This window comes from Mchenga conophoros, linkage group LG11 (genome assembly GCF_057382185.1).
Source record: "Mchenga conophoros isolate Kocher_MC1m ecotype Shallow Benthic linkage group LG11, M_conophoros_male_GT1.1, whole genome shotgun sequence".
NCBI classification, from domain to species: Eukaryota; Metazoa; Chordata; class Actinopteri; order Cichliformes; family Cichlidae; genus Mchenga; species Mchenga conophoros.
This window is the reverse complement of record NC_140536.1, coordinates 21,116,571-21,135,425: the sequence shown is the minus strand read 5'-3', so window position 1 is coordinate 21,135,425 and position 18,855 is coordinate 21,116,571. Positions and strand designations below refer to the sequence as shown.

The 18,855-nt window shown below is 40.2% G+C and overlaps 1 protein-coding gene and 1 long non-coding RNA gene across 2 annotated transcripts in view; both read right to left on the bottom strand.

Annotated features, from left to right (window-relative positions):
• LOC146564007 (uncharacterized) overlaps positions 1-18,855 on the bottom strand; it is a 66,284-nt gene that overhangs the window by 31,784 nt on the left and 15,645 nt on the right. The window lies entirely within an intron of this gene.
• LOC146564008 (E3 SUMO-protein ligase ZBED1-like) lies at positions 12,338-15,451 on the bottom strand. The gene is made up of 3 exons (XM_085291433.1): positions 14,349-15,451; positions 13,544-14,163; positions 12,338-13,456 (listed from the first exon to the last, which is right to left on the bottom strand). Exons 1-3 carry the CDS (start codon positions 15,211-15,213, stop codon positions 13,061-13,063), a joined length of 1,881 nt encoding a protein of 626 aa, XP_085147559.1. The 5' UTR covers positions 15,214-15,451; the 3' UTR covers positions 12,338-13,060.

Below are 18,855 nucleotides of genomic sequence, written 5' to 3'. Positions count from 1 at the left end.
AAGGAGAGCCGGTGTGCAAGTGTGAGAAGAGAGGGAGAGAAGCGCCACTTGATATATTCGTAATGTTCCTTAATATTTTCATTTTGATGTAATTTGTGGCCCCGGTTTTTTAAATATCCGCTCTGTAATAATGTTTAATTTCAAGGGTCAGTCTGCCAAGGAGTATATTAAAGCTGATAAAACTCATTTTCCACAGGCCCAATATCGCGCCCAGATCAGGTTAGGAGGCCAGCCTCCCTGAATATTTCATCTTTTATCATGCCGATAATGGGAAGATGACAGAGGCGCATTATTACAATGAGAGAATTGCTCATTTTCCTGACGGGGAGGGCTGCCTGGCTGCTTGGCTGCCTGCTTTCCTGACTGCCTGCATCAATGACTGGCTGGGACTGCCGAAAGCCGAGGGCTCCACAGAGTGTTTGTCGCAATAAAAGCAATTCTTTCCTGGGAGAGGAGAGGTGACGAGTGGAGAGGAGGTGCAGGGAGGGGATGGAGGTAGAGAGAATGAGAGAGAGGTAAGAAAGAAAGTGAGAGAGAGAGAGAGAGAGAGAGAAAAGCAACTTTCTTCAACCACCTCACTTATTTGATTGCAATGAATAATAAATGTGTGGGCTTGCAGTTGGGGCGGGGTGGGGGGGCACTGAAGCAACAGCAGAATGTGTGTGTGTGTGTGTGTGCGTGCACACGCTTTGGTTATGTTGCATGGAAGGGGGCTAGGTGATAATCACAGATTTGAAGAGGGTCTCCATTCCAAATTAACCAATTTAATTGAGCCATTAGGAAAGAACAAAGCTGAGGCTATAGGGCGAGATGTTGTGGAGGGGGGGAGGTCGCCTCTAACCGATCAGCAGTTTTGAGAATGGAACCTGCCCCGCACGCAAATGACTAACTGGACCGTTTCTGGCGCCAGAGCGGCTTAATAAATGGACCCAATCAAGGCTGTTCTGGAGACCACCTGTGTCCCGCACAGGTCAGAACTATTAGACCCACATTAAAGGGCCGTGATAGACGCAGGCGCCACTCCAGCCATGCCAATAATGAGGATAATAAGAGTACCATAATGGCATATTTATGGGTTGGCTAGGAGAAGCAGAGGACTGGCTGCTATGTTTTAGTTTATTCTGAATTGGAGCGAAAGAAGCGGGAGAACTCAGACCCAGAGTCAGGCGAGAGACTGTGCGGCTTTAAGAAATTTACAATATCACAGCCCCCGATTTCAATTAGCAACATGATTACAGGACTTAATCCTTCACACATAAAGCCTCTAATGAAAAAAAAAAAAGCAGCAAAGGAGAAGACCAGGAGTGATCAGAATAAAATTACTCACAAGAGACCTAGTTATGATACATTTCCATTTCCACTGGCTGCGCTGTGCGAAAGATCTGTCACACACCAGGTGGGCCTATCTTGGCATTTAATATGTTAATCTGTAATCTTCCTCTTCATTCAACTGTTCTACAGGCATCACACTGAAGGAATTTTCTCCTTTTTTGTCTGTCTTGCTAGAACTCTAATCGTAGCGGTTCTCACTGACCCCCACACACTGGGTACAAGAATGAATGGTGGGAAACGCTGATGCAAGTTCTGCACCAGCTAATCATTTAATATACTGATCAACTTCAAAGACAGTCCTCAAATGTAAAAAGTGCACCGTGCAAGCATTTAAAAGAGAGAGATGAGTTATGTTTCAAAAAGAGTGACAATTTATACGTGTGTCCATTTGTATTTATGGGAAACACGATACAATTAAATAACCAATTAAACTTCTGTCTGATTCTCGTTCATAATTCCCATCCTTTTATTCTATGAGTGCATTGATACATTCGAACAAAAGAGGACGTTTCTACTTTCCAAATTAATATTTGGAGCATTAATGTAATTAATTAATTAACAAATTTCACCTCCAGATCCAGCTATTGTTTATCAGTAGTTAGCAGCCACATGTTTGGGTACAGATGTGATCATTATCATCACCATCACCCCACCACCACCAGGCAGAGATACTTTGGTTGTTGTCCTGTACCTTATCCTGTCCACACAATGATTGGGTACATTATGAGTGTGTGCTACACATGAATTTTATTTATCATTTATTAATCTAAGAGGATCAGAAGAGATTTAAAGTCTTGTGAAAAATAAATGTTTTCCTACATTTTGTGTTTCCTGTGAAAAACTAAGTACACCCTGTAATTCAACAGCCTGGAAAGCCACCTTTAGCAGCAGTAACTTGAATTAATTATTTTATCTATAATTCTATGAGTCTCTCACATCATTCCAGAGAAATGGCAACAACTTTGTTTTCGTTCACTGACGTTTGCTCTTCACAGCTCTCTGAAACACTGTGGCTGGACCTTAAAACTGCCCCATATTTGACTCCAGAATACTTAAAAGTTCAGATGAGTTCACGGTCCACTTGGTGACTGCTGTAAAACAAGCCCAACTCATCAACCCTCCACAGCTGGGCTTGATATGCTTGGAAACATAGCACTGCACAATATGGCCAAACATTCCCACTTTTAATCTGATAGCACGCTGTTCCTGAAGTTTTGTGGTTTTTATTCGTTTTTTGTTTTTTTCTTCCTTCCTCTCAGCATTGGATTATCTGAGCTTGGGGTGAGTTTATTGGGATCTTCCACTCCTGGGCACATTGTGGGATTTTCTTAACATACACCTGAATGCTCCAAACCAGCAAACTCCCAAAACATCTGCTTTTACAGAGGTTTGTCACATCTGTTGATGATCAGTTAATCAAGAGTATTTGATTAGCAGCACCTGACTGCTACTCACTCTCTTAATTCCTGTGAAAGCAGTAAGTCAATAATTGTATACCCCATTCTCCTGTAAGTTTGCCTCGCATGCTCATTGTTTCGATTTTTAAAATAGGCCGTCAGGTTTCGGAAAGATAACATAATTGCATATTATGATGAATTGAAGTTAGAAGAGTTATCTAGACGATGATATCTTAGTAAATGAGATGAGTGGATGCCTGTTGTCACAAAGCTCTGAGAGAGAAAGAGCACAGTGGAGGGGGGGATGGGCAATGACAGCAACAGCAGTTCGTACAATCTAACATCTTTAGTTTAACAGCTTGTCAGTTGTATAGTTTTTACTGTAGAAGAAAGAAGAAGAAATGAAGAAAGACCTATGACAACCCAACAACCCAACCATCCATGCGCCCTTTACTAAAAAGGTGCCAGACACTTTGTGTGCATCCCTGTGGAGAGGAAGAGGAAGTGATGAGTACCCCAAAGGGCAACGGAGGTCACCAGTGACCAGCGTGACTGCCAACAACCCCAGGGAAGAGTAGGATGGAGTCAATGTGTCTGGACCCCCACACCATTGCAAAAAAAAAAAAAAGAGGAAAAAAAAAAGAGGAAAAAAAAATAACAAAAGTCACTCACTGTGTCGGGAGGGGTGAGTATGAAGTGCTGGGCTGAGCTGGGGTGGGGGTTAAGGGGAGTGGGTGATGGTGGGTACCAGACTGGGGCACCTCGGGGGACTTTTGGGGAGGAAGAGCCATGCACCATGTCTCCTGCTACCAACCGTTGTTCCCTCATTTGATTGTGAAGCCATGAATAATGCATGGCAGATGGGACTGAAGGAGGGGGAAGGATGGAGGGGTGGGAAGGGGGACCTCAACCTTAAAGGGGCCCTGCCACAGTGGGAGTCATTACCGATGAACAACCACACTGATGAGCCATGGAGATAGAGAGAGCTAGGAAAGAGTCAGCTAGAGAAAGAGAGAGAGAGATGGGGGATGAATGCAGCAGAAAAACAAACAAGAGATAAAAAAAAAAGAACGAAGGATGCCCATGAAATCAGGCTTCTCAAATGTTTCAAGCATGCCGCTTATTGACTGTGTTTTCCCCTCCTCTGTTTTCATCACTGTAGATGATCTGTTGTTGTTTTCATCTGTACATTCAACTATCCATAATTAAACTCTAGAAAGTACCCGTTTTTCTGTTTGTTTGCATTTGTTTTGGTGTTTCTTGGTAATAAGTTTTATCTGCACACAGGCTGGTGGTGAGTAGAAGAACATGTATAGTAGAAACCTTAAATAATGCAGTCCCACTGATAGGATGAAAGTCTAAGGCAGAGCATCCACTACATAGGGTTGATTTATGATTGATTAGAACGCTTTAAGAATTTGATACATTCTTTTATAAAGAACATAACATTAACCAGCAATGGGTCACATATGGCACAATGTTTTACCCCCAGGGCATCATTTACAGCCATGCAAGTGTTTATTGAAAAAAAATAAACAGCTTCATGTGTAACACCAGTGGGTCTGTGATGTGGGCAGTGCATATGTGGCTTTTCTTAAGGCAGTGCTGTCAAAGTTGATCATCTTCCCAACTTTATGGACTTTTAAGGTTGACTTTGTTTACACCAATGGGTGGCTTTTCCTTCCCGTTTCTGCCAGCTCCAGAGTTGCTTCTTACTTTACTGTTCCCTGCAAATCTAATGAGCCAAATAGTACAACAACATTTTACATTGTGTAACTGACTTAATAACTACTGCTTCAAGACTCTCTAAAGGAAATTCAGAGTTTTGTCTCTAAGCACATTCAACATAGTAAACTCAGTTGTACTGTTTTATAGAGTTTAAACTGTTTTTTTTTTTGTTTTTTGTTTTTTTTGGGGGGGGGGGGGGGGGGGGGGGTCAGGATCAAAGCTCAGTGAAGGGATAGTGCCCACAGCATAAACTCTCCTATTACATTAGAACAATATGCAAATGTGAGTATGTTACTACAGTTAATACACCTACAGGGTAATGGAGTTTCAGTTTTCCAGATAGTTCAGCAAATACAACCTCGGTTCTCTTTTTTAAAGTTGTTGGACAGCTGAAGATCACCATCCCCATTGGCCCTAGAGTGACTATTTTACACTAACTTTTACAAACATTTCATAGGATTGACCAGAATCTTACTGGTGAATGGGGGGGGGGGGGAGAATAAGAATTTTCTTATTCAAATTATCGATATTAGTTGAGTACTCAACGATTCTCATTGGGTTCCCTTCGGCTCCGCTTTGAAAGTCACTCTCAGTCAGTCAATCTCTAAGCATCACATCAAAGACCTTACATTCACGTAAATAAAATGCATGCTCTGTAGTCAAATGTTATTATTTGCACTCTTTGTTGTGATCAGTGTTTGGGTTGTTACTCAAAAAGACGTTTATGTATTACACAGAACACTTTTCTTAAAAGTAATGCAGTACATTACTCAATTGCTATCAGGAGAAAGTCATTTATTACAATTCTCCCAACATTACTTTTGTGTTTCTCTATAAAATTACCTAAAACCCATTTAGCAATATAAAACATAGGCTACAGTCCCACACACAAGAATAATCCCTATTCTAATGGGGACACACATATGGCTGCTCATCTGTTTGTAACCTCTTGAAGTCCAGGGTCAGGCTGCTGGGCTTTGGTCAGCATTCACTCAGCTGTAACATCACTTTGGGTTCTTGGCTAGCTTAGTGCTAGCATGCTGTCTGTGCAGGTGCTTGCAAAGAGTCAAAATTGTGTTAGCAGCATAATGTGGTTGTTTTTGTTCTGGATGCAGCTTTCACTTTACCATCCCATCTTCAATCTTTTGTGCAATAAAAATAAAAGTAAGGTCCACATCTATGACTGTGCCACTCTTTTCCTCGTTTAGGACACAAACTGAAATAAGCTGATTGTAGCACAAGTGAAAGTGGAATCAATAAGTAAGATTGATAGGCAAGCAGATTAAAAAATTCCAAGAAACTGAACTATCCATTCCTACTGGTGAATGGAGCCAACTATCTCCATCCCTGGCCTTTATTCTCCTGTGCTGCTGGCATCTTGTATACCATTGTGTGGAGTGCATACCCACTAATTAGTGCAAACTAACTTGTGCAAAATAACCTGCGTGCTTAAATATAGTAGATAAAGGGCAAAGTGATGACGTAGCAACTCTGTTTCCTGATCCAAGTGCCTCTTGTGTTGGATGAGTGCCTTGCTTTTTAAATATGCCGGAGTGCTTTGTCATGTAACCTGCAACACAGATTGATTTTACTATGAATTTATCAATAATTATGATGCATTAATGGTAAAACAAGCTAAATATCACCTTGACTGGAAATTCGAATTACTCCAAACATCATCAATCCCTGATATCATCAACCTGTCGAACAGCCCTATTTGGGACTCTATGCCAAAAGTTAATAAAAATACAATGTAATGATTTGCAAATAACAATCAAAACAAAACTACTACACTTAAAGCTTTAAAACTAATTCATTTGGTATGTAATTCGCTGTATATATAAAAATAAATAAATAAAAGTTTTATGAAACAAATACATTTCAAGAAGGTTGGCGCTGGTTTAACAAAAGACTGCCAAACTTTGATAATGGTAAAAGAAAGACGTGACAGAAGATCTCAAAACTAGTTAATTTTATTAGTAACATGATTATGAACACAAAAAACATCCCAGAGAAGCAGAGTCTTTCAAAAGTAAAGAGAGCCAAGGTTTCTTGGCTCTGTGAAAGAATGTCTGTCGTTTAAATATTTCAGAAATAAATTCATCAACATAAAATTACAAAGATTTTTTGGCTGAAAACTAATATTGAATGGAAACTAATATTGGGTCTTGAGTCAGTGCTGGATAAAAAATACAAACTCTCCTCTTTCCAACGTTACTTCACTTCATTGATATTTGCACCACAGCATTTCATTCGGTTGATGTCTGAACCTTGACTGCGCCATTGCAACACCTTGAAACTTTTCTTTTTCAGTCATTTTGTTGTAGATTTCCTGGTCTGGTTGGAATCACTGTCCTATTGCATGACCCAACCCCACCAACATCACTGTGCTTGACATGCTTAGTATGAGGCATTTGTGCTGATTTGCCATTTGGTTTTTGCCAAGGTGGCGATGTGCTGTCAGCTGCCCAAAGGACATTTTTCCAGAGTTCTTGTGGTTTCTTCTGATGCAACTTTCCAAACAAATCCTCTTTAGAGACAAGAAGCTTTCTCCTGGCAAACCTTCTAAACAAACCACATTTTCTCAGGAGCTTTAACATTTACCATGCAAACTAAAGTCTGTAGAGTCTGACATGTAGCTTGTGGGTATTTTGCAATTTCTCTGAACATTATGGTCTGTCCTTGGAGTGAATTTGCTTGGATAACCATTCCTGGGAAGATTGTAGTATGGTGTTAACTACTACCTAAATGCTAGGGAGTAGCAAGCTACCAAAACATCTGCTTTTATAGAGGAGGGCACATTTGATGATGATGATCAGTCATCAAGTGCATTTGGCTACTACTTAACCTCTTAATTCTTATGAAAGCAATAAGAGTGTACAGTACTTAGTTTTTCACAGGAATGCAAAAAGTCTTGTGAAAACTTTCACATACCTGTACGTGATGAGGGACATGTCATGGGTAATTTGTACATCTGTGGAGACCCCAATAATTTTGAATGATATCTACTAGATTTGAAGAATCATATGCTGAAATGCAGAGAGTGTCGTTATCAGGGAAATATTTGCTTGTTTCAGCGAGACAATGACAGACCACCTTTTTCATGTTTTTTAAAAGCAAGGTTTTGTAGTTAAAGAGCCTGGGCACCAAACTGATCTGCCTGCACTCCTGTCAGCTATTGAAAACATCTGAAGCATACTAAAAGAGAGTACACACAAAGGAGGACACTGTTTAGCATCAAGCAAGAATGGAAAAAAAATTGGCTTTGAAAATTAGAGTAAACTAAACCCTCACTTTCCAAACATGGTGATGCAACACACTGGGAAGTTGCTGGGATAATACATATGTGTTTTTCAAGAAACAAATAAAAAAAAAGATCCATCTCCGTGCTCCTTTCAAGAAAGTACTGCCTTTAAATTATTTTGAAATCATCTTATTCTATAATAAGTACCTCAGCTTTTTGGAAACAGCAAATAATAACCAAAACAAACAAACAAACAAATAACAACAACAAAAAAATAAACAATCTTTTAAAAGCAGTTAGGAGTTCATTAAATGTTTGAGGTCAAAATTTAAAATTTTGTTTTTGTTGCTTTTTGACTCTAATCTATTATTGTAAATTGAAATTCTGAGGACTGTGAAGTACGTAAAAGCAGTGTGACGCCTTTAAAAACCACCTGATAACGCAAACATATTAAACAGTTAGCATATTATTAGAATATTTTAATACATAATTAATTAATTAATTTTAAGGGAGCAACTGACACACATGTAGATAAAGTGTGCTCACATTGGACAACACCAAAAACTCCCCCCACCACCAAAAAAAAAAAGAAAAAAAAAAGAAACTCATACTTGCAAATCCATAGAAACACAATTTCTTTCCACATATGCAAGTTGGAGGAACAGGAGGTGGGTGGGAGAAGGAAATGAGCAAAGCCATCCAGCAGTATTGCTGCTTCTAGCAATATGTGTATGAGTGTGTCAGTGCAGGTGTGTATGTTATCTTATGTGTGTTTGAGAGCCGTTCCTGCGGCAGCAGCTAAGGCGCTGTAGCGGCACTAGGTGTTATCACTCATTCTGATTCCGTATTACAGCATGACGGATGGGCCCCCGCGGGCCGGCGAGCGTCGCCACACGCTTATTACCGTAGCTCTTAAGTGGGAGTTGATTTAGCTTAAATAGGTTGTTTCATAAGGAGAAGACACCGGCGCTGTCACCACTGCTCTGCTCCTCACTACAGCAAACCACCACTCTAATTGAATAATGCCTTCTTTACATACCTATTAGGGCGCTTAGGTACAGAGTGTGCCCCAATAATTGCTTATACAACCTGGCTAATTTGGCCTTCACCCTGTGCATGCACAGACACGCACACATGCACAGACAACCCTTCTCTCCCTAATGTGTAATATTCATGTCTCTAATATCCATGGTATGTGCATGTGCTATACTAATTTTAAAGTATTGAGTGAAGCTCATTACTATTGCTCCAGTGAACAAATAGTCCTACATTTGAGTAATAAATCCAGGACTTGATACTGCATATCTAATTTGATATTTCTTTAACCTGAATCCAATGGAATCGCTGGATTCTGAATGCTATAAAAGTGCAAATAGACCTACAATCTAAAGGATTAGTGTTTCATTTGCATATCACAGAGAGATATTTCAGCATGCATGTTCCAATAATACAAGCGCCATGCTGTTTAAGCGTGGAGGTGGTTACGATGGGAGGAGGCTTGGATAAAAGCACTTCGATTAACTAAATGTTGATCCATTTCCCTGTCTCCGTTGGCTTTGAGAGATTATTGCTGATGCAACAGTGCGATGGCATGTGAATTGTGCACCACTGTGCAGTGGAACCTGTGCCAGCTCTCTGTAAGTGAACAAGGCACCATGGATTCTTGCCAGCAACAACATACTCCCAGGGAAGCTGGAGTTGGCCGTCAATCATGAGCCCTCAAATGGAAATGCACCCTATTCTCACTAACCCACTACTTCACTCAGTTTGTCAGACAGACATAAATTCATACACATGCAAACAAACAAACACACATATACAGAGACACTGAAAGCAAAGGGGGGGAGGTGAGCACTTTGAGGGGAAAGTTTGATAAGAATGTCTTGATTAATCTAGCAGCTGCACAAAATTTAACTGAGATTTCAGGATATCATGAGCAGCATGGGAATTTTACCAGCTCAGTTGCCTTAGGTAAGAAGTGCTCAGGTTAGAAAATAATTTTACTCACTGGACAGAATTCTAAATAGATTTGGTAAATGCTAGACGTGCTATACAAGTACCAACCCCCAACCCTCCTTTAGTAAGTCCCAGTAGTTTTATATTAATTACAATTATATTCAGAATAAAAAATGGACTTTATCTTTACACTGAGCTGAGATGCCCTTGTCCCACTTATACAAATTTCCTCTCTGGTTATGTTAATATTCAGTTTCTTATTTTAAAAGTGGAGAGTGACGAACTAGTATTCAGTGTCTACAAAACCCTTTGAGGGCTTTTTTATTTTGGTTGAGTACAATGAGATGTTATTTCGCTTGAAATAGCCAGATTTTTGGCATTCCTACACAACGAACAGCTACTGTGCTGGTGTACTCTGTCAAGTATTCTGTCAATACTACGAAAAGATGACATGACAGGACACTGAAGATGATGGCTAGGGGTGGGGGGTATAAACGGTATATGGTAGAAACGATAAATTAAACGATAAATATGGCCAACGGTAGAGATTGTGACTATACCGCTCTACCACGATAGCACATGTTGATGGTGTCATCGAGTTGCGCCTGTTTTGGTCGAAAGCATTGCAGTGGCTGCAAACAACATCATCTGCAAATTATGCCGGGCGACAGTAATAGCAAAGAGACGAAGCACTTTTGGAATATGGGGAAAGCCAAAAACTGTGCTTCCTCCACTTCACTACCATTGATTCATTAATGCTGAATTCTCTTGCAGCTGCTCTATTCCCATCTTGTTGCAGTATATTAATGACTAACCTCATATTGTGGATGGATTATCTCAGTTGTTCTCCTAACTGAAGTTTGGTCCGTTTATAGCATTGTGCCATGCAATTGCATTTGTCCCTAACCACCAGGAACCCTCATGCTAACTTTTATCGAGTGGAAAAAAATTAGCATTCATCCTTCAGCTTCACTGTGCTAATGTTATGCTAACGTAGATGTTTTGCTAGCGATCACGTAGGACATCATTATATACCAGCTACTCCGACTTCAGTAACCCTACAAAAGTCACTGCTGTTGCGTTTTCTGTCTTCATTTATGTTGGAAGTGGTAGCAGAGCTGTACGTTTTCATTTTTTCAGAAATCTCTCAGTCAGAACATGGCATATCATGTTTAGGTGGAAACTAGCGAGCTAACTTCCTGCTAACTTCTAACTCTGTTCAATTTAATAAATTCTGTTTTATTAAATTCTGTTTTCATGGATGTCTGGATGTTAAACTTAATTGTTACACCTGGTAAAGCAGCAACGCTTATCATTTTATTAAAGATGAAAGAATTTAGACAGTTTTTAACTCTCAGTGATGCCGCAGTGTTCGTTTGACGTTGGGACCTGAAGAAGACGGAGTTTTGGACCCAGATTACTCTGCAAGGCTCCTGACTACGGCAGCCGTAATACTCCGGCAATCCATCAAGCAGTGCGCCTTCATAGCTTACCAAAGTCGTTTCAAAACATTTTTGACAGATTTCTGCGAGCTGTGTACTACATAAAATCGGTTTGAGGTCAGTAAGCACAACCAGAATTCATACATAAAGCACTGTCGATTTTTGAGAAAATTAAAGGATTTTAAGTTTTAACCATAAGATTTTACACACCTTATGGTGTGTAAAATACGTTATACAGAAGAAAATAATATATCGCTATATATATATATATCGTTATCGCACATGCTTCAAATTATACTGTGATATGGATTTTAGGCCATATCGCCCAGCCCTAATGATGGCTTTATGGCTTGCTCCTTTAAAAAGACAAACCTAACTCTGTGTTATCTGAGGTACTGGAGGTTTTTTATGTTCCCAATCCTGGTCTTTGTCTCCTTAATGATACCTCTGAAATCTCCTTAAAACAAATGCAATGCAAAATGTTGTTCGCTGGATTTACATCCGCAAAGAAGACTATTACAAAGCAATGGTTCTGTCCTGACATTTGTATGGAATCATTCTGGAGACGATGTCTTATCCGTGTTATTGGTTTTGAACATACCACAGCAAAATTAAATAAAGCTCGACCCACGACTGTTGACGCTTGGAAGATCTTCTCATCCAGAGTTATCTCCTGGAAGAGACAATAATTGGTTTTAACTTTGTGTTTTTGTGTCTTTTCTTTGCTGTCCCTATGCCTTGTTTGCTAATGTTTGCTTTGCTACTGCAGTTTACAGTTGTGCTGTATATGTCTGTACCCCCCCCCCCCCCCAACCCCGTTTTAAATCAATAAAATGTTGATCACAAAAAAAAAAAGACAAACCTATCCCTTATCTGATTGGCTAGTTGTATTTACTTTGTTAGGGTTGGATAGATGATTTGTTATGCAGAAATGTCAGTACGTGAAGCAGTACCAACTCTTGGCAGTCTTGGGGGGGTTGTAATAAATGACCCACCAATAGGGCTTATGTTCAGTACAGTCCTGCTTATTTATTGCAGATACACAAAATCCTTATATGTAGTCAGGTTTATGTTTATTATTCCCTTATTATTTTTAAAATCATAAGCCACAATCAGCAACAGCTATTGTATGTTATTGCATAGACATCGTCATAATCGCACCAATATTCATTCTCTATCAGAGAGTTAGTTACCCATATGGAAAAGATATATATAAATCTTATAAAGTTTGTATCTGTCTTGTGTGAAACTTGTATGAAAAGCATACAAGAGTGAAAACAGATATAAGATCCCTTGAAAAATTATATAAATGAAACTTGTATGTTTTGGATACTTACTGAAACAATATATGAAAGTAAATCACATAAGCCTTATATGATTCACTATAGGGCTGCACGATATTAGGAAAACCTGCGATGTGCGATAACTGTGATCAATACTGCGATAACGATATGACTTGCGATAAAATAAATAGCAAAAAAAAAACAAAAAACAAATACATAATTTCCGTTTTACTGCACAGTTTTATTTAATGAAAGCTGCTGTATTAGCAGTGTAACAACAAAGTGCAGTCAAACATTGAAACATTGCCCCCATAAAAAAATTTCTGAGGCTTGAATTCTGAAAGACATCCTTCCCGGTCTCTATAATTAGTTTTAAATAAACATAACTTAAATTATACTGCAAATTATCTCTATGCAGTTGTTCATCATTTTACCACTCACCAAGTAGTTATGATGCAAGTCAAAACTGGAGTGGAAACTTTACTAGATTAAACTATAGGTAAGAACTTGTCTGCTGTGGGAACACACCAAAGAACAATTGTCTACCTTTGTGGTCGTACTGGCCAAGACTAATATTATCAACAATTAAGAACAATGTAGGTAGTGTATTTTTGTAATTTTTTGAAAAAAAAAAAAGGTTTCTCTATCTTGCATTCATCCTTCCTGAGTGAATGTTTTTTATGGCAAGTTCTTGTTAAGGAAAACCAACATGTTTACTCTCCAAGGTTTTAAACATGTGCGCTGACATGTTACTATGTTTCCTGATGTACTAAAAAGTCTCTCTGAAGGTGAGCTACTTGCAGGTATGCAGAGATACTTCCTTGCAAGCTTGCTTAGCTGTGGGAATGTCATTTTGTGGAGTTTCCACCATGCCAAGGGGTCTTCCTCACTGTCTATGGCCGTGGATAGCAAGTAGCTGTTAAGCTCAGCTTCAACAGCTTGTGAGAGATGCATAAAAGAGGAGGTAGGGATTGGAGCTGCCTTGAAGAAACTGCCCAGGGACTTTTTTGCCTTCTTCAGGGGACGACTGGGTGGATCATCTGTCTGGGCCTCTGGTTCAGCGGAGCTTCTCTCCTGGAACAGAAAGCAGATTATAAGAAAAGTAAACATTTTGGACTAAATATGAATTGAAAGGTTTTATATATAAGCATGCATGAATACCTTCTGTGCCACTGCTTCCATTTCTGACATCACTCTGGTCTTGATGTCTGAGACTCGATCAGTGCTGGTGTAGCTGACTTTAAATCTGGGATCCATGAAGCACGCCATGTCCATAAGTTCCTGGGTAGCTGGATTTTCATATTTAGTAATCAGGTACTCGAGGATTTTCTTCTTAATTGATTTTGTCAAATCACTGTCTTCTTCCTTCTCTGCAAGCACCGACGTCTTCATCAGATGAAGGACTGGTTTTACATATGAAACACTAACGTAGCTCTCACCAGACAGGGCATCTGTAAAGTCTTGCAGGGGGTGTAATGCCTGGTTGACAGACTCCAGTACCTCAAGATCCTGCCAAGTAGGAATCAAGTGTCTTGATTTCTTGTCTGCTGAGATGACATCAGAAATGGCCCGCTGCTGCTCCAGGACTCTCTCAATCATCTTCTGCCTGGAACCCCACCTGGTTGGGCATTCTGTGATCAGTGTGTGCTCTGGGAGGTTGAGCTTCTGCTGTGCTTTTTTCAGAGCCATCTTTGCTTTCCAGCTGTGGCAAAAATGTCCAACTAACTTTTTGCAAAGTCCAATGGCTCGGGCAATGCGGGCATCATCTTTGATAGAATTTTCTGGAGAAATAAGAGGAAACAAAAAAACTGTCATGTTTAAAACCTTTTTTTTAAAAAAAAAAAACTAATTGAAATTTATAACTAAAGTTGTCTAAAAAGGTAACATTATCCTTATCAATATCAATTTGATAATAATGTATAGCACATTTTCATTGCTAAAAAGATCTGCCTTGAATAAAACTTACCGATTGCAAGGTGCAGCCTGTGTCCAAAACACTGAAGTCTGACCCAGTTGTTTAGCTCCGTGGCTCTCACAACATTGGCACCGTTGTCTGTGGTGATGCACACTTGTCGATCTTCTTTAAGATCCCAGCTGGCTAACACCTCACGTAATACATGGGCTATATTTTCACTAGTGTGGGAGTCTGGAAAATACACAGTCTCTAGACACCGTGTTTTCAGTTCAAAGTCTTCGGTGAGGAAGTGCACTGTGAAACTCATATATGGTTCCGTTGTACGACTTGACCATAGGTCTGTAGTGCTTGCGTAGTTTTCAGCTTGGCTCAGTTCAAACATGACGGTCTTGCGGCATGTTTCATACATTTGTGGAATGGCGACATGTGAAAAGTAGTTTCGTGAGGGGATGCGGTATCTCTGGTCCACTTTATGTATCAGACTGGTGAAGCCCTCTCTGCTAACTGTATTTATAGGCATCATGTCTTTAGCCAAAAAATGTGTAATGGCCTCTGTTATTTCTTTGTACCGCTTCGACGTTTTCTCATAAGGAATTCCACTTGGAAAACTCTGATACAGAGACGGCTGTTGGACTGCTGCGCTCTTTGTCTTAACATTAGCAACCTTTGTTTGGCTAGCCCTATCTTTCTGGAACTCTTCAAACAGTTCTCTGTGGTTGTATTGAAGATGATGGTGGAGATTAGTCGTGTTTCCTCTGGTGGTTGCCACGAGTGTTCGGCAAGTTTTGCAGAGTACCTGTGTTTGGAGAACGTCGTCTTTATCAAATCCAAAGTACCTCCAAATAAGTGAGGTACTATTTTTTTTTTTAGCCACGAGTTCAGTAGCATTCTCGTCACGCGTCTCGCTCTCAGCCATTACAACTCTGACTCGTTGCTGCAGCGTTGTTCGCGCCCGACCTGCGTAGGAGGCGGGCCTCTAATCCATTTGATTGGTTAATGCCGTGAAGGGCTCTATTCGACTGGTCAAATGTGTAAATGGATTTCTTTGATTGGTAAATTCTTTACAGCACGTGTGTAAACATTTTAAGGTACCCAATTATCGCAGTTTACGCCGTCTTTTGCGATGGGCCCATCGCGCAGGCTGATATCGCGATGACAATAAATTTTCGATTTATCGTGCAGCCCTAATTCACTATATGAAGTAGGCCACGTCTTATTCAAGTCCAAAAGGTCTGAGATGAAAGTATCACAGACCAACCAACAAGATTTTACTTTCTTGGAAAAAAGCTGCTATTACTAAGTAACATAAATTTACCATTAAATGTTAGTAATATTCACATATTCAGTCTCAATCATACATGCATGCACACACACACAAACCCTCCACCGCCTCCCTATACAAACACACGAGCAAACACACGAGCAAACACACACACACACACACACAAAAATCTACTCAAATACACATGGGAACAATCACACACAAACATTTACAAAATGTACATTTGTATAGTCTGTACACATGTGCCCACACATGCTCACAGCCCTGTGGGTGCTTTGGTGTGCCAACCCGCTCTCTTTCCCATGCGTGTTGGCTGTGCCCTCTGGTTGGCGGTGATTGATGATGGCAATGGTGAAGCAGATCATTTGGATGGCCCCATCTACACAGGACGTAAATCAAATCAGCTTTGCTAATGATTCTCAGACGCTCATCTGGCAGCCATGGCCAGAACCCTATTGCATTTTGCACAGAGGGACAAAAGAAACATCAATAAGTCCCAAAACTGTTTTATTTGACCACTCGTTTCAGAAATTGATGTTCAATTCCTCAAAGATTTCATTCTGAAAGATAGGTCCCCTCTGTGTAGGAACAATCATCACAAGTCATGCATGTGTGGTGTGTGGACATGTGTGAGAAGCTCTATGTGCATACATGGATTTAAATATGACGCAAGGTGATGTCACAATGCTGAATGGGGAGAAGATTGCTTCGCTTGGATATCCAATATCAGCTCAGCACGGGTGACAAACTTAAATGTGACACAGCAATCAAACAGGTAACGCTGGAGAAAAGAAAGAAAAACAGAGAATGAAAACTTTAGCCTCCAGACAACACATGCAGTCTCTGAATCGGTCTGTGGATCCAATCCTGTTGCTAGCTGTGATGTGATGGATAACCCTGGCAGGCGAGAGGACCTCAGCCCTCAGGCCTCCATGGGTGACCCATTACAACTTTTCATTAAAGCGTCTGTCTGATGCACCGCCTTGATTTGTCCATAATTTATGATGCCATTACAAGCTAATTAGTGCCAGGATCCCTCTGCCCTGCTCAGCACGCCAGGCCCTTGGCAGTTAAGAGGGCACAAACCCCTGGCATTGGTTTCCAAATACTAGCAAAGGCTACTCTCCATAGACAGTTACTTTTTGTTCAATGCAAAACACTTTCACAACAAAAACTAAGAATAAACAAGCAGCTCCTTTACAAAATGACATTCTACGTCATGCATAAAAAGCATCAAAGTTATTTTCAATCATTATCCAGGTGTAAAGCAGAAATCTGTTCTTAAGCTCTTTGAATCTGTTTTGGTGCGTGCGACTCCCTGTCATCACTTCACAACTAAACCGTGGCACAAGATTGACCTTGTCCTTGAATTTGCTTTTGGTTTCTGCAGGCTTTGATCTCTGGTAGCTATCACTGCCAGTGCTCACTCTCACTTTATCCTAAAGCAAACCACAGCATCTGCTGCTGCAGTTTTTATAGTCTTTGCAATAATCACCACGCGTGCAGCACAGAATTCTGCATGCTCTGGATTGCTGCAAATCCAGAGCATCTAGAGTACCAGTCTAGAGCACCAGATTAATAGATGGGATTATCCTAAGTGCCCCGTTAAACACGAAATGAAAATTTGAATTTCTTTGTCTTTACAGTTATTTGATCTTAGGTGGAGAGGACGTGCAAACTTGAAAATGTGAATCATCTGAGTACAGAACAAATGTTTAACAGCAGCCTAACAGAGCAGAGAGTGACTGTCCTCAGCAGCTTGTCTAAGGATTGGAGAAGGGGGGGGGGGGGGGGGGGGTGTCTCATCAAAGCCAGTGCACCCATGCATGAAAGTCAATCCACTGCTTGTGTGTGTTTTATTTATTCATTAGTGACACGCGGCTTGAAAAGGAAGAAGAAAAAAGACAAGAAAGTTCCATTCAAATAAGCATGGCATCCCTGGAGCAGGATTGTAAGAGAGAACAAGAAGGGGGAGAGATAAAGTGTGTGCGTGATTGTGTGTGTACGTCTGTGTACGTGTTTATGTGTGCGTAAAACAGGGTGCTAGAGAAAAGGGAGATGAGGGAAGAGTGGGATGACTTCTTTTAATTTGGGGAACCCCTCGGGGGAAATCGAGCCCGTGAACACGCAATTACGACAGTCATCAGTGAACCGCGCATGTGAGGAAGTGGGGCATTGAGCGTAAAAAGAAAATATCAGGATGGAGAAGGAGGAAATGATTTGAAGTATTATTATCTCAAGTCTCAGTCACCCTGCCCCCACTGATAATCAGTCAAATACAGATCCCAGTGTACAAAGCACACACGTCTCCCCGTGCTTTATTTTGGAAATGATGAATGTAACTAATACACAGGTAATCTATTACAATTAACTGACGGCAATGGTGGTGGGGGAGGGGCAAGGCCATCATCATTGGCCAATTATCATCTTATTATGGATGTTAAGTGGCCTCATATTAGGGTCAATGCCCCTCATTTCAAGGGAGAAAATAATTGTTAACCTCTGTAATAGTGATACACAGAAACTATTTAACACACCCCAGGGGTGCAGCCTCATCAGCACATCGACAGGAAGTTCAAATTACTTTTAAACAGAGGACTGCACTATTCCTGTGTCTTTACATGACAAGGGCAGTCAAATATCTTATGTAGATACTGCAAGATATTATATTGTTGTGTTATAAAGAGCTTGGGAGAAGTTTACAAGTGAATTTAAAAAAAAAAAAAAGAAAAGAAAAAAAAGAAAGAAATCAATAATCAACTAAAAAACTTTCAACAAAAAAACTTTCTTGTAAACTGTTTTTCACCTGTAATTCATTTTTACATCTCCTCCATATTTAAAGCAAAAACAAATGCAATATAAAATACATGTCTTTGAAGTATTAATATAAGCTCCATATAAAAAATGTATTGTTTACAACGAGTCAGACTAATTACTTTACTGCTGCATTTGACAAAATAGCTCAGCTGCATACATTTCACACAATCAACAGAGACACACGGTCAATATTAAAGAAGTCGGGAATTCACTGTTGCTGAACACATGACCGAGATACAATTACAACAATTTTAGGTAATCGCATTTTGGACTCATGGCAGGTAGAATAAACTTAAAGGGAAGTCTGAGATTTGGTCCCTTTCAAAACAGTGTATGCAATGGAAATGGAAAGTCCTCTGAGGGTATATGCTGCGCTGCAGTCTCCCTCAACAGTGCACAGGAAGAGACGAGAGACCCAGCTAAGTGTTTTCCAATAACTTTTTCTTTTGAGTCAGGTGA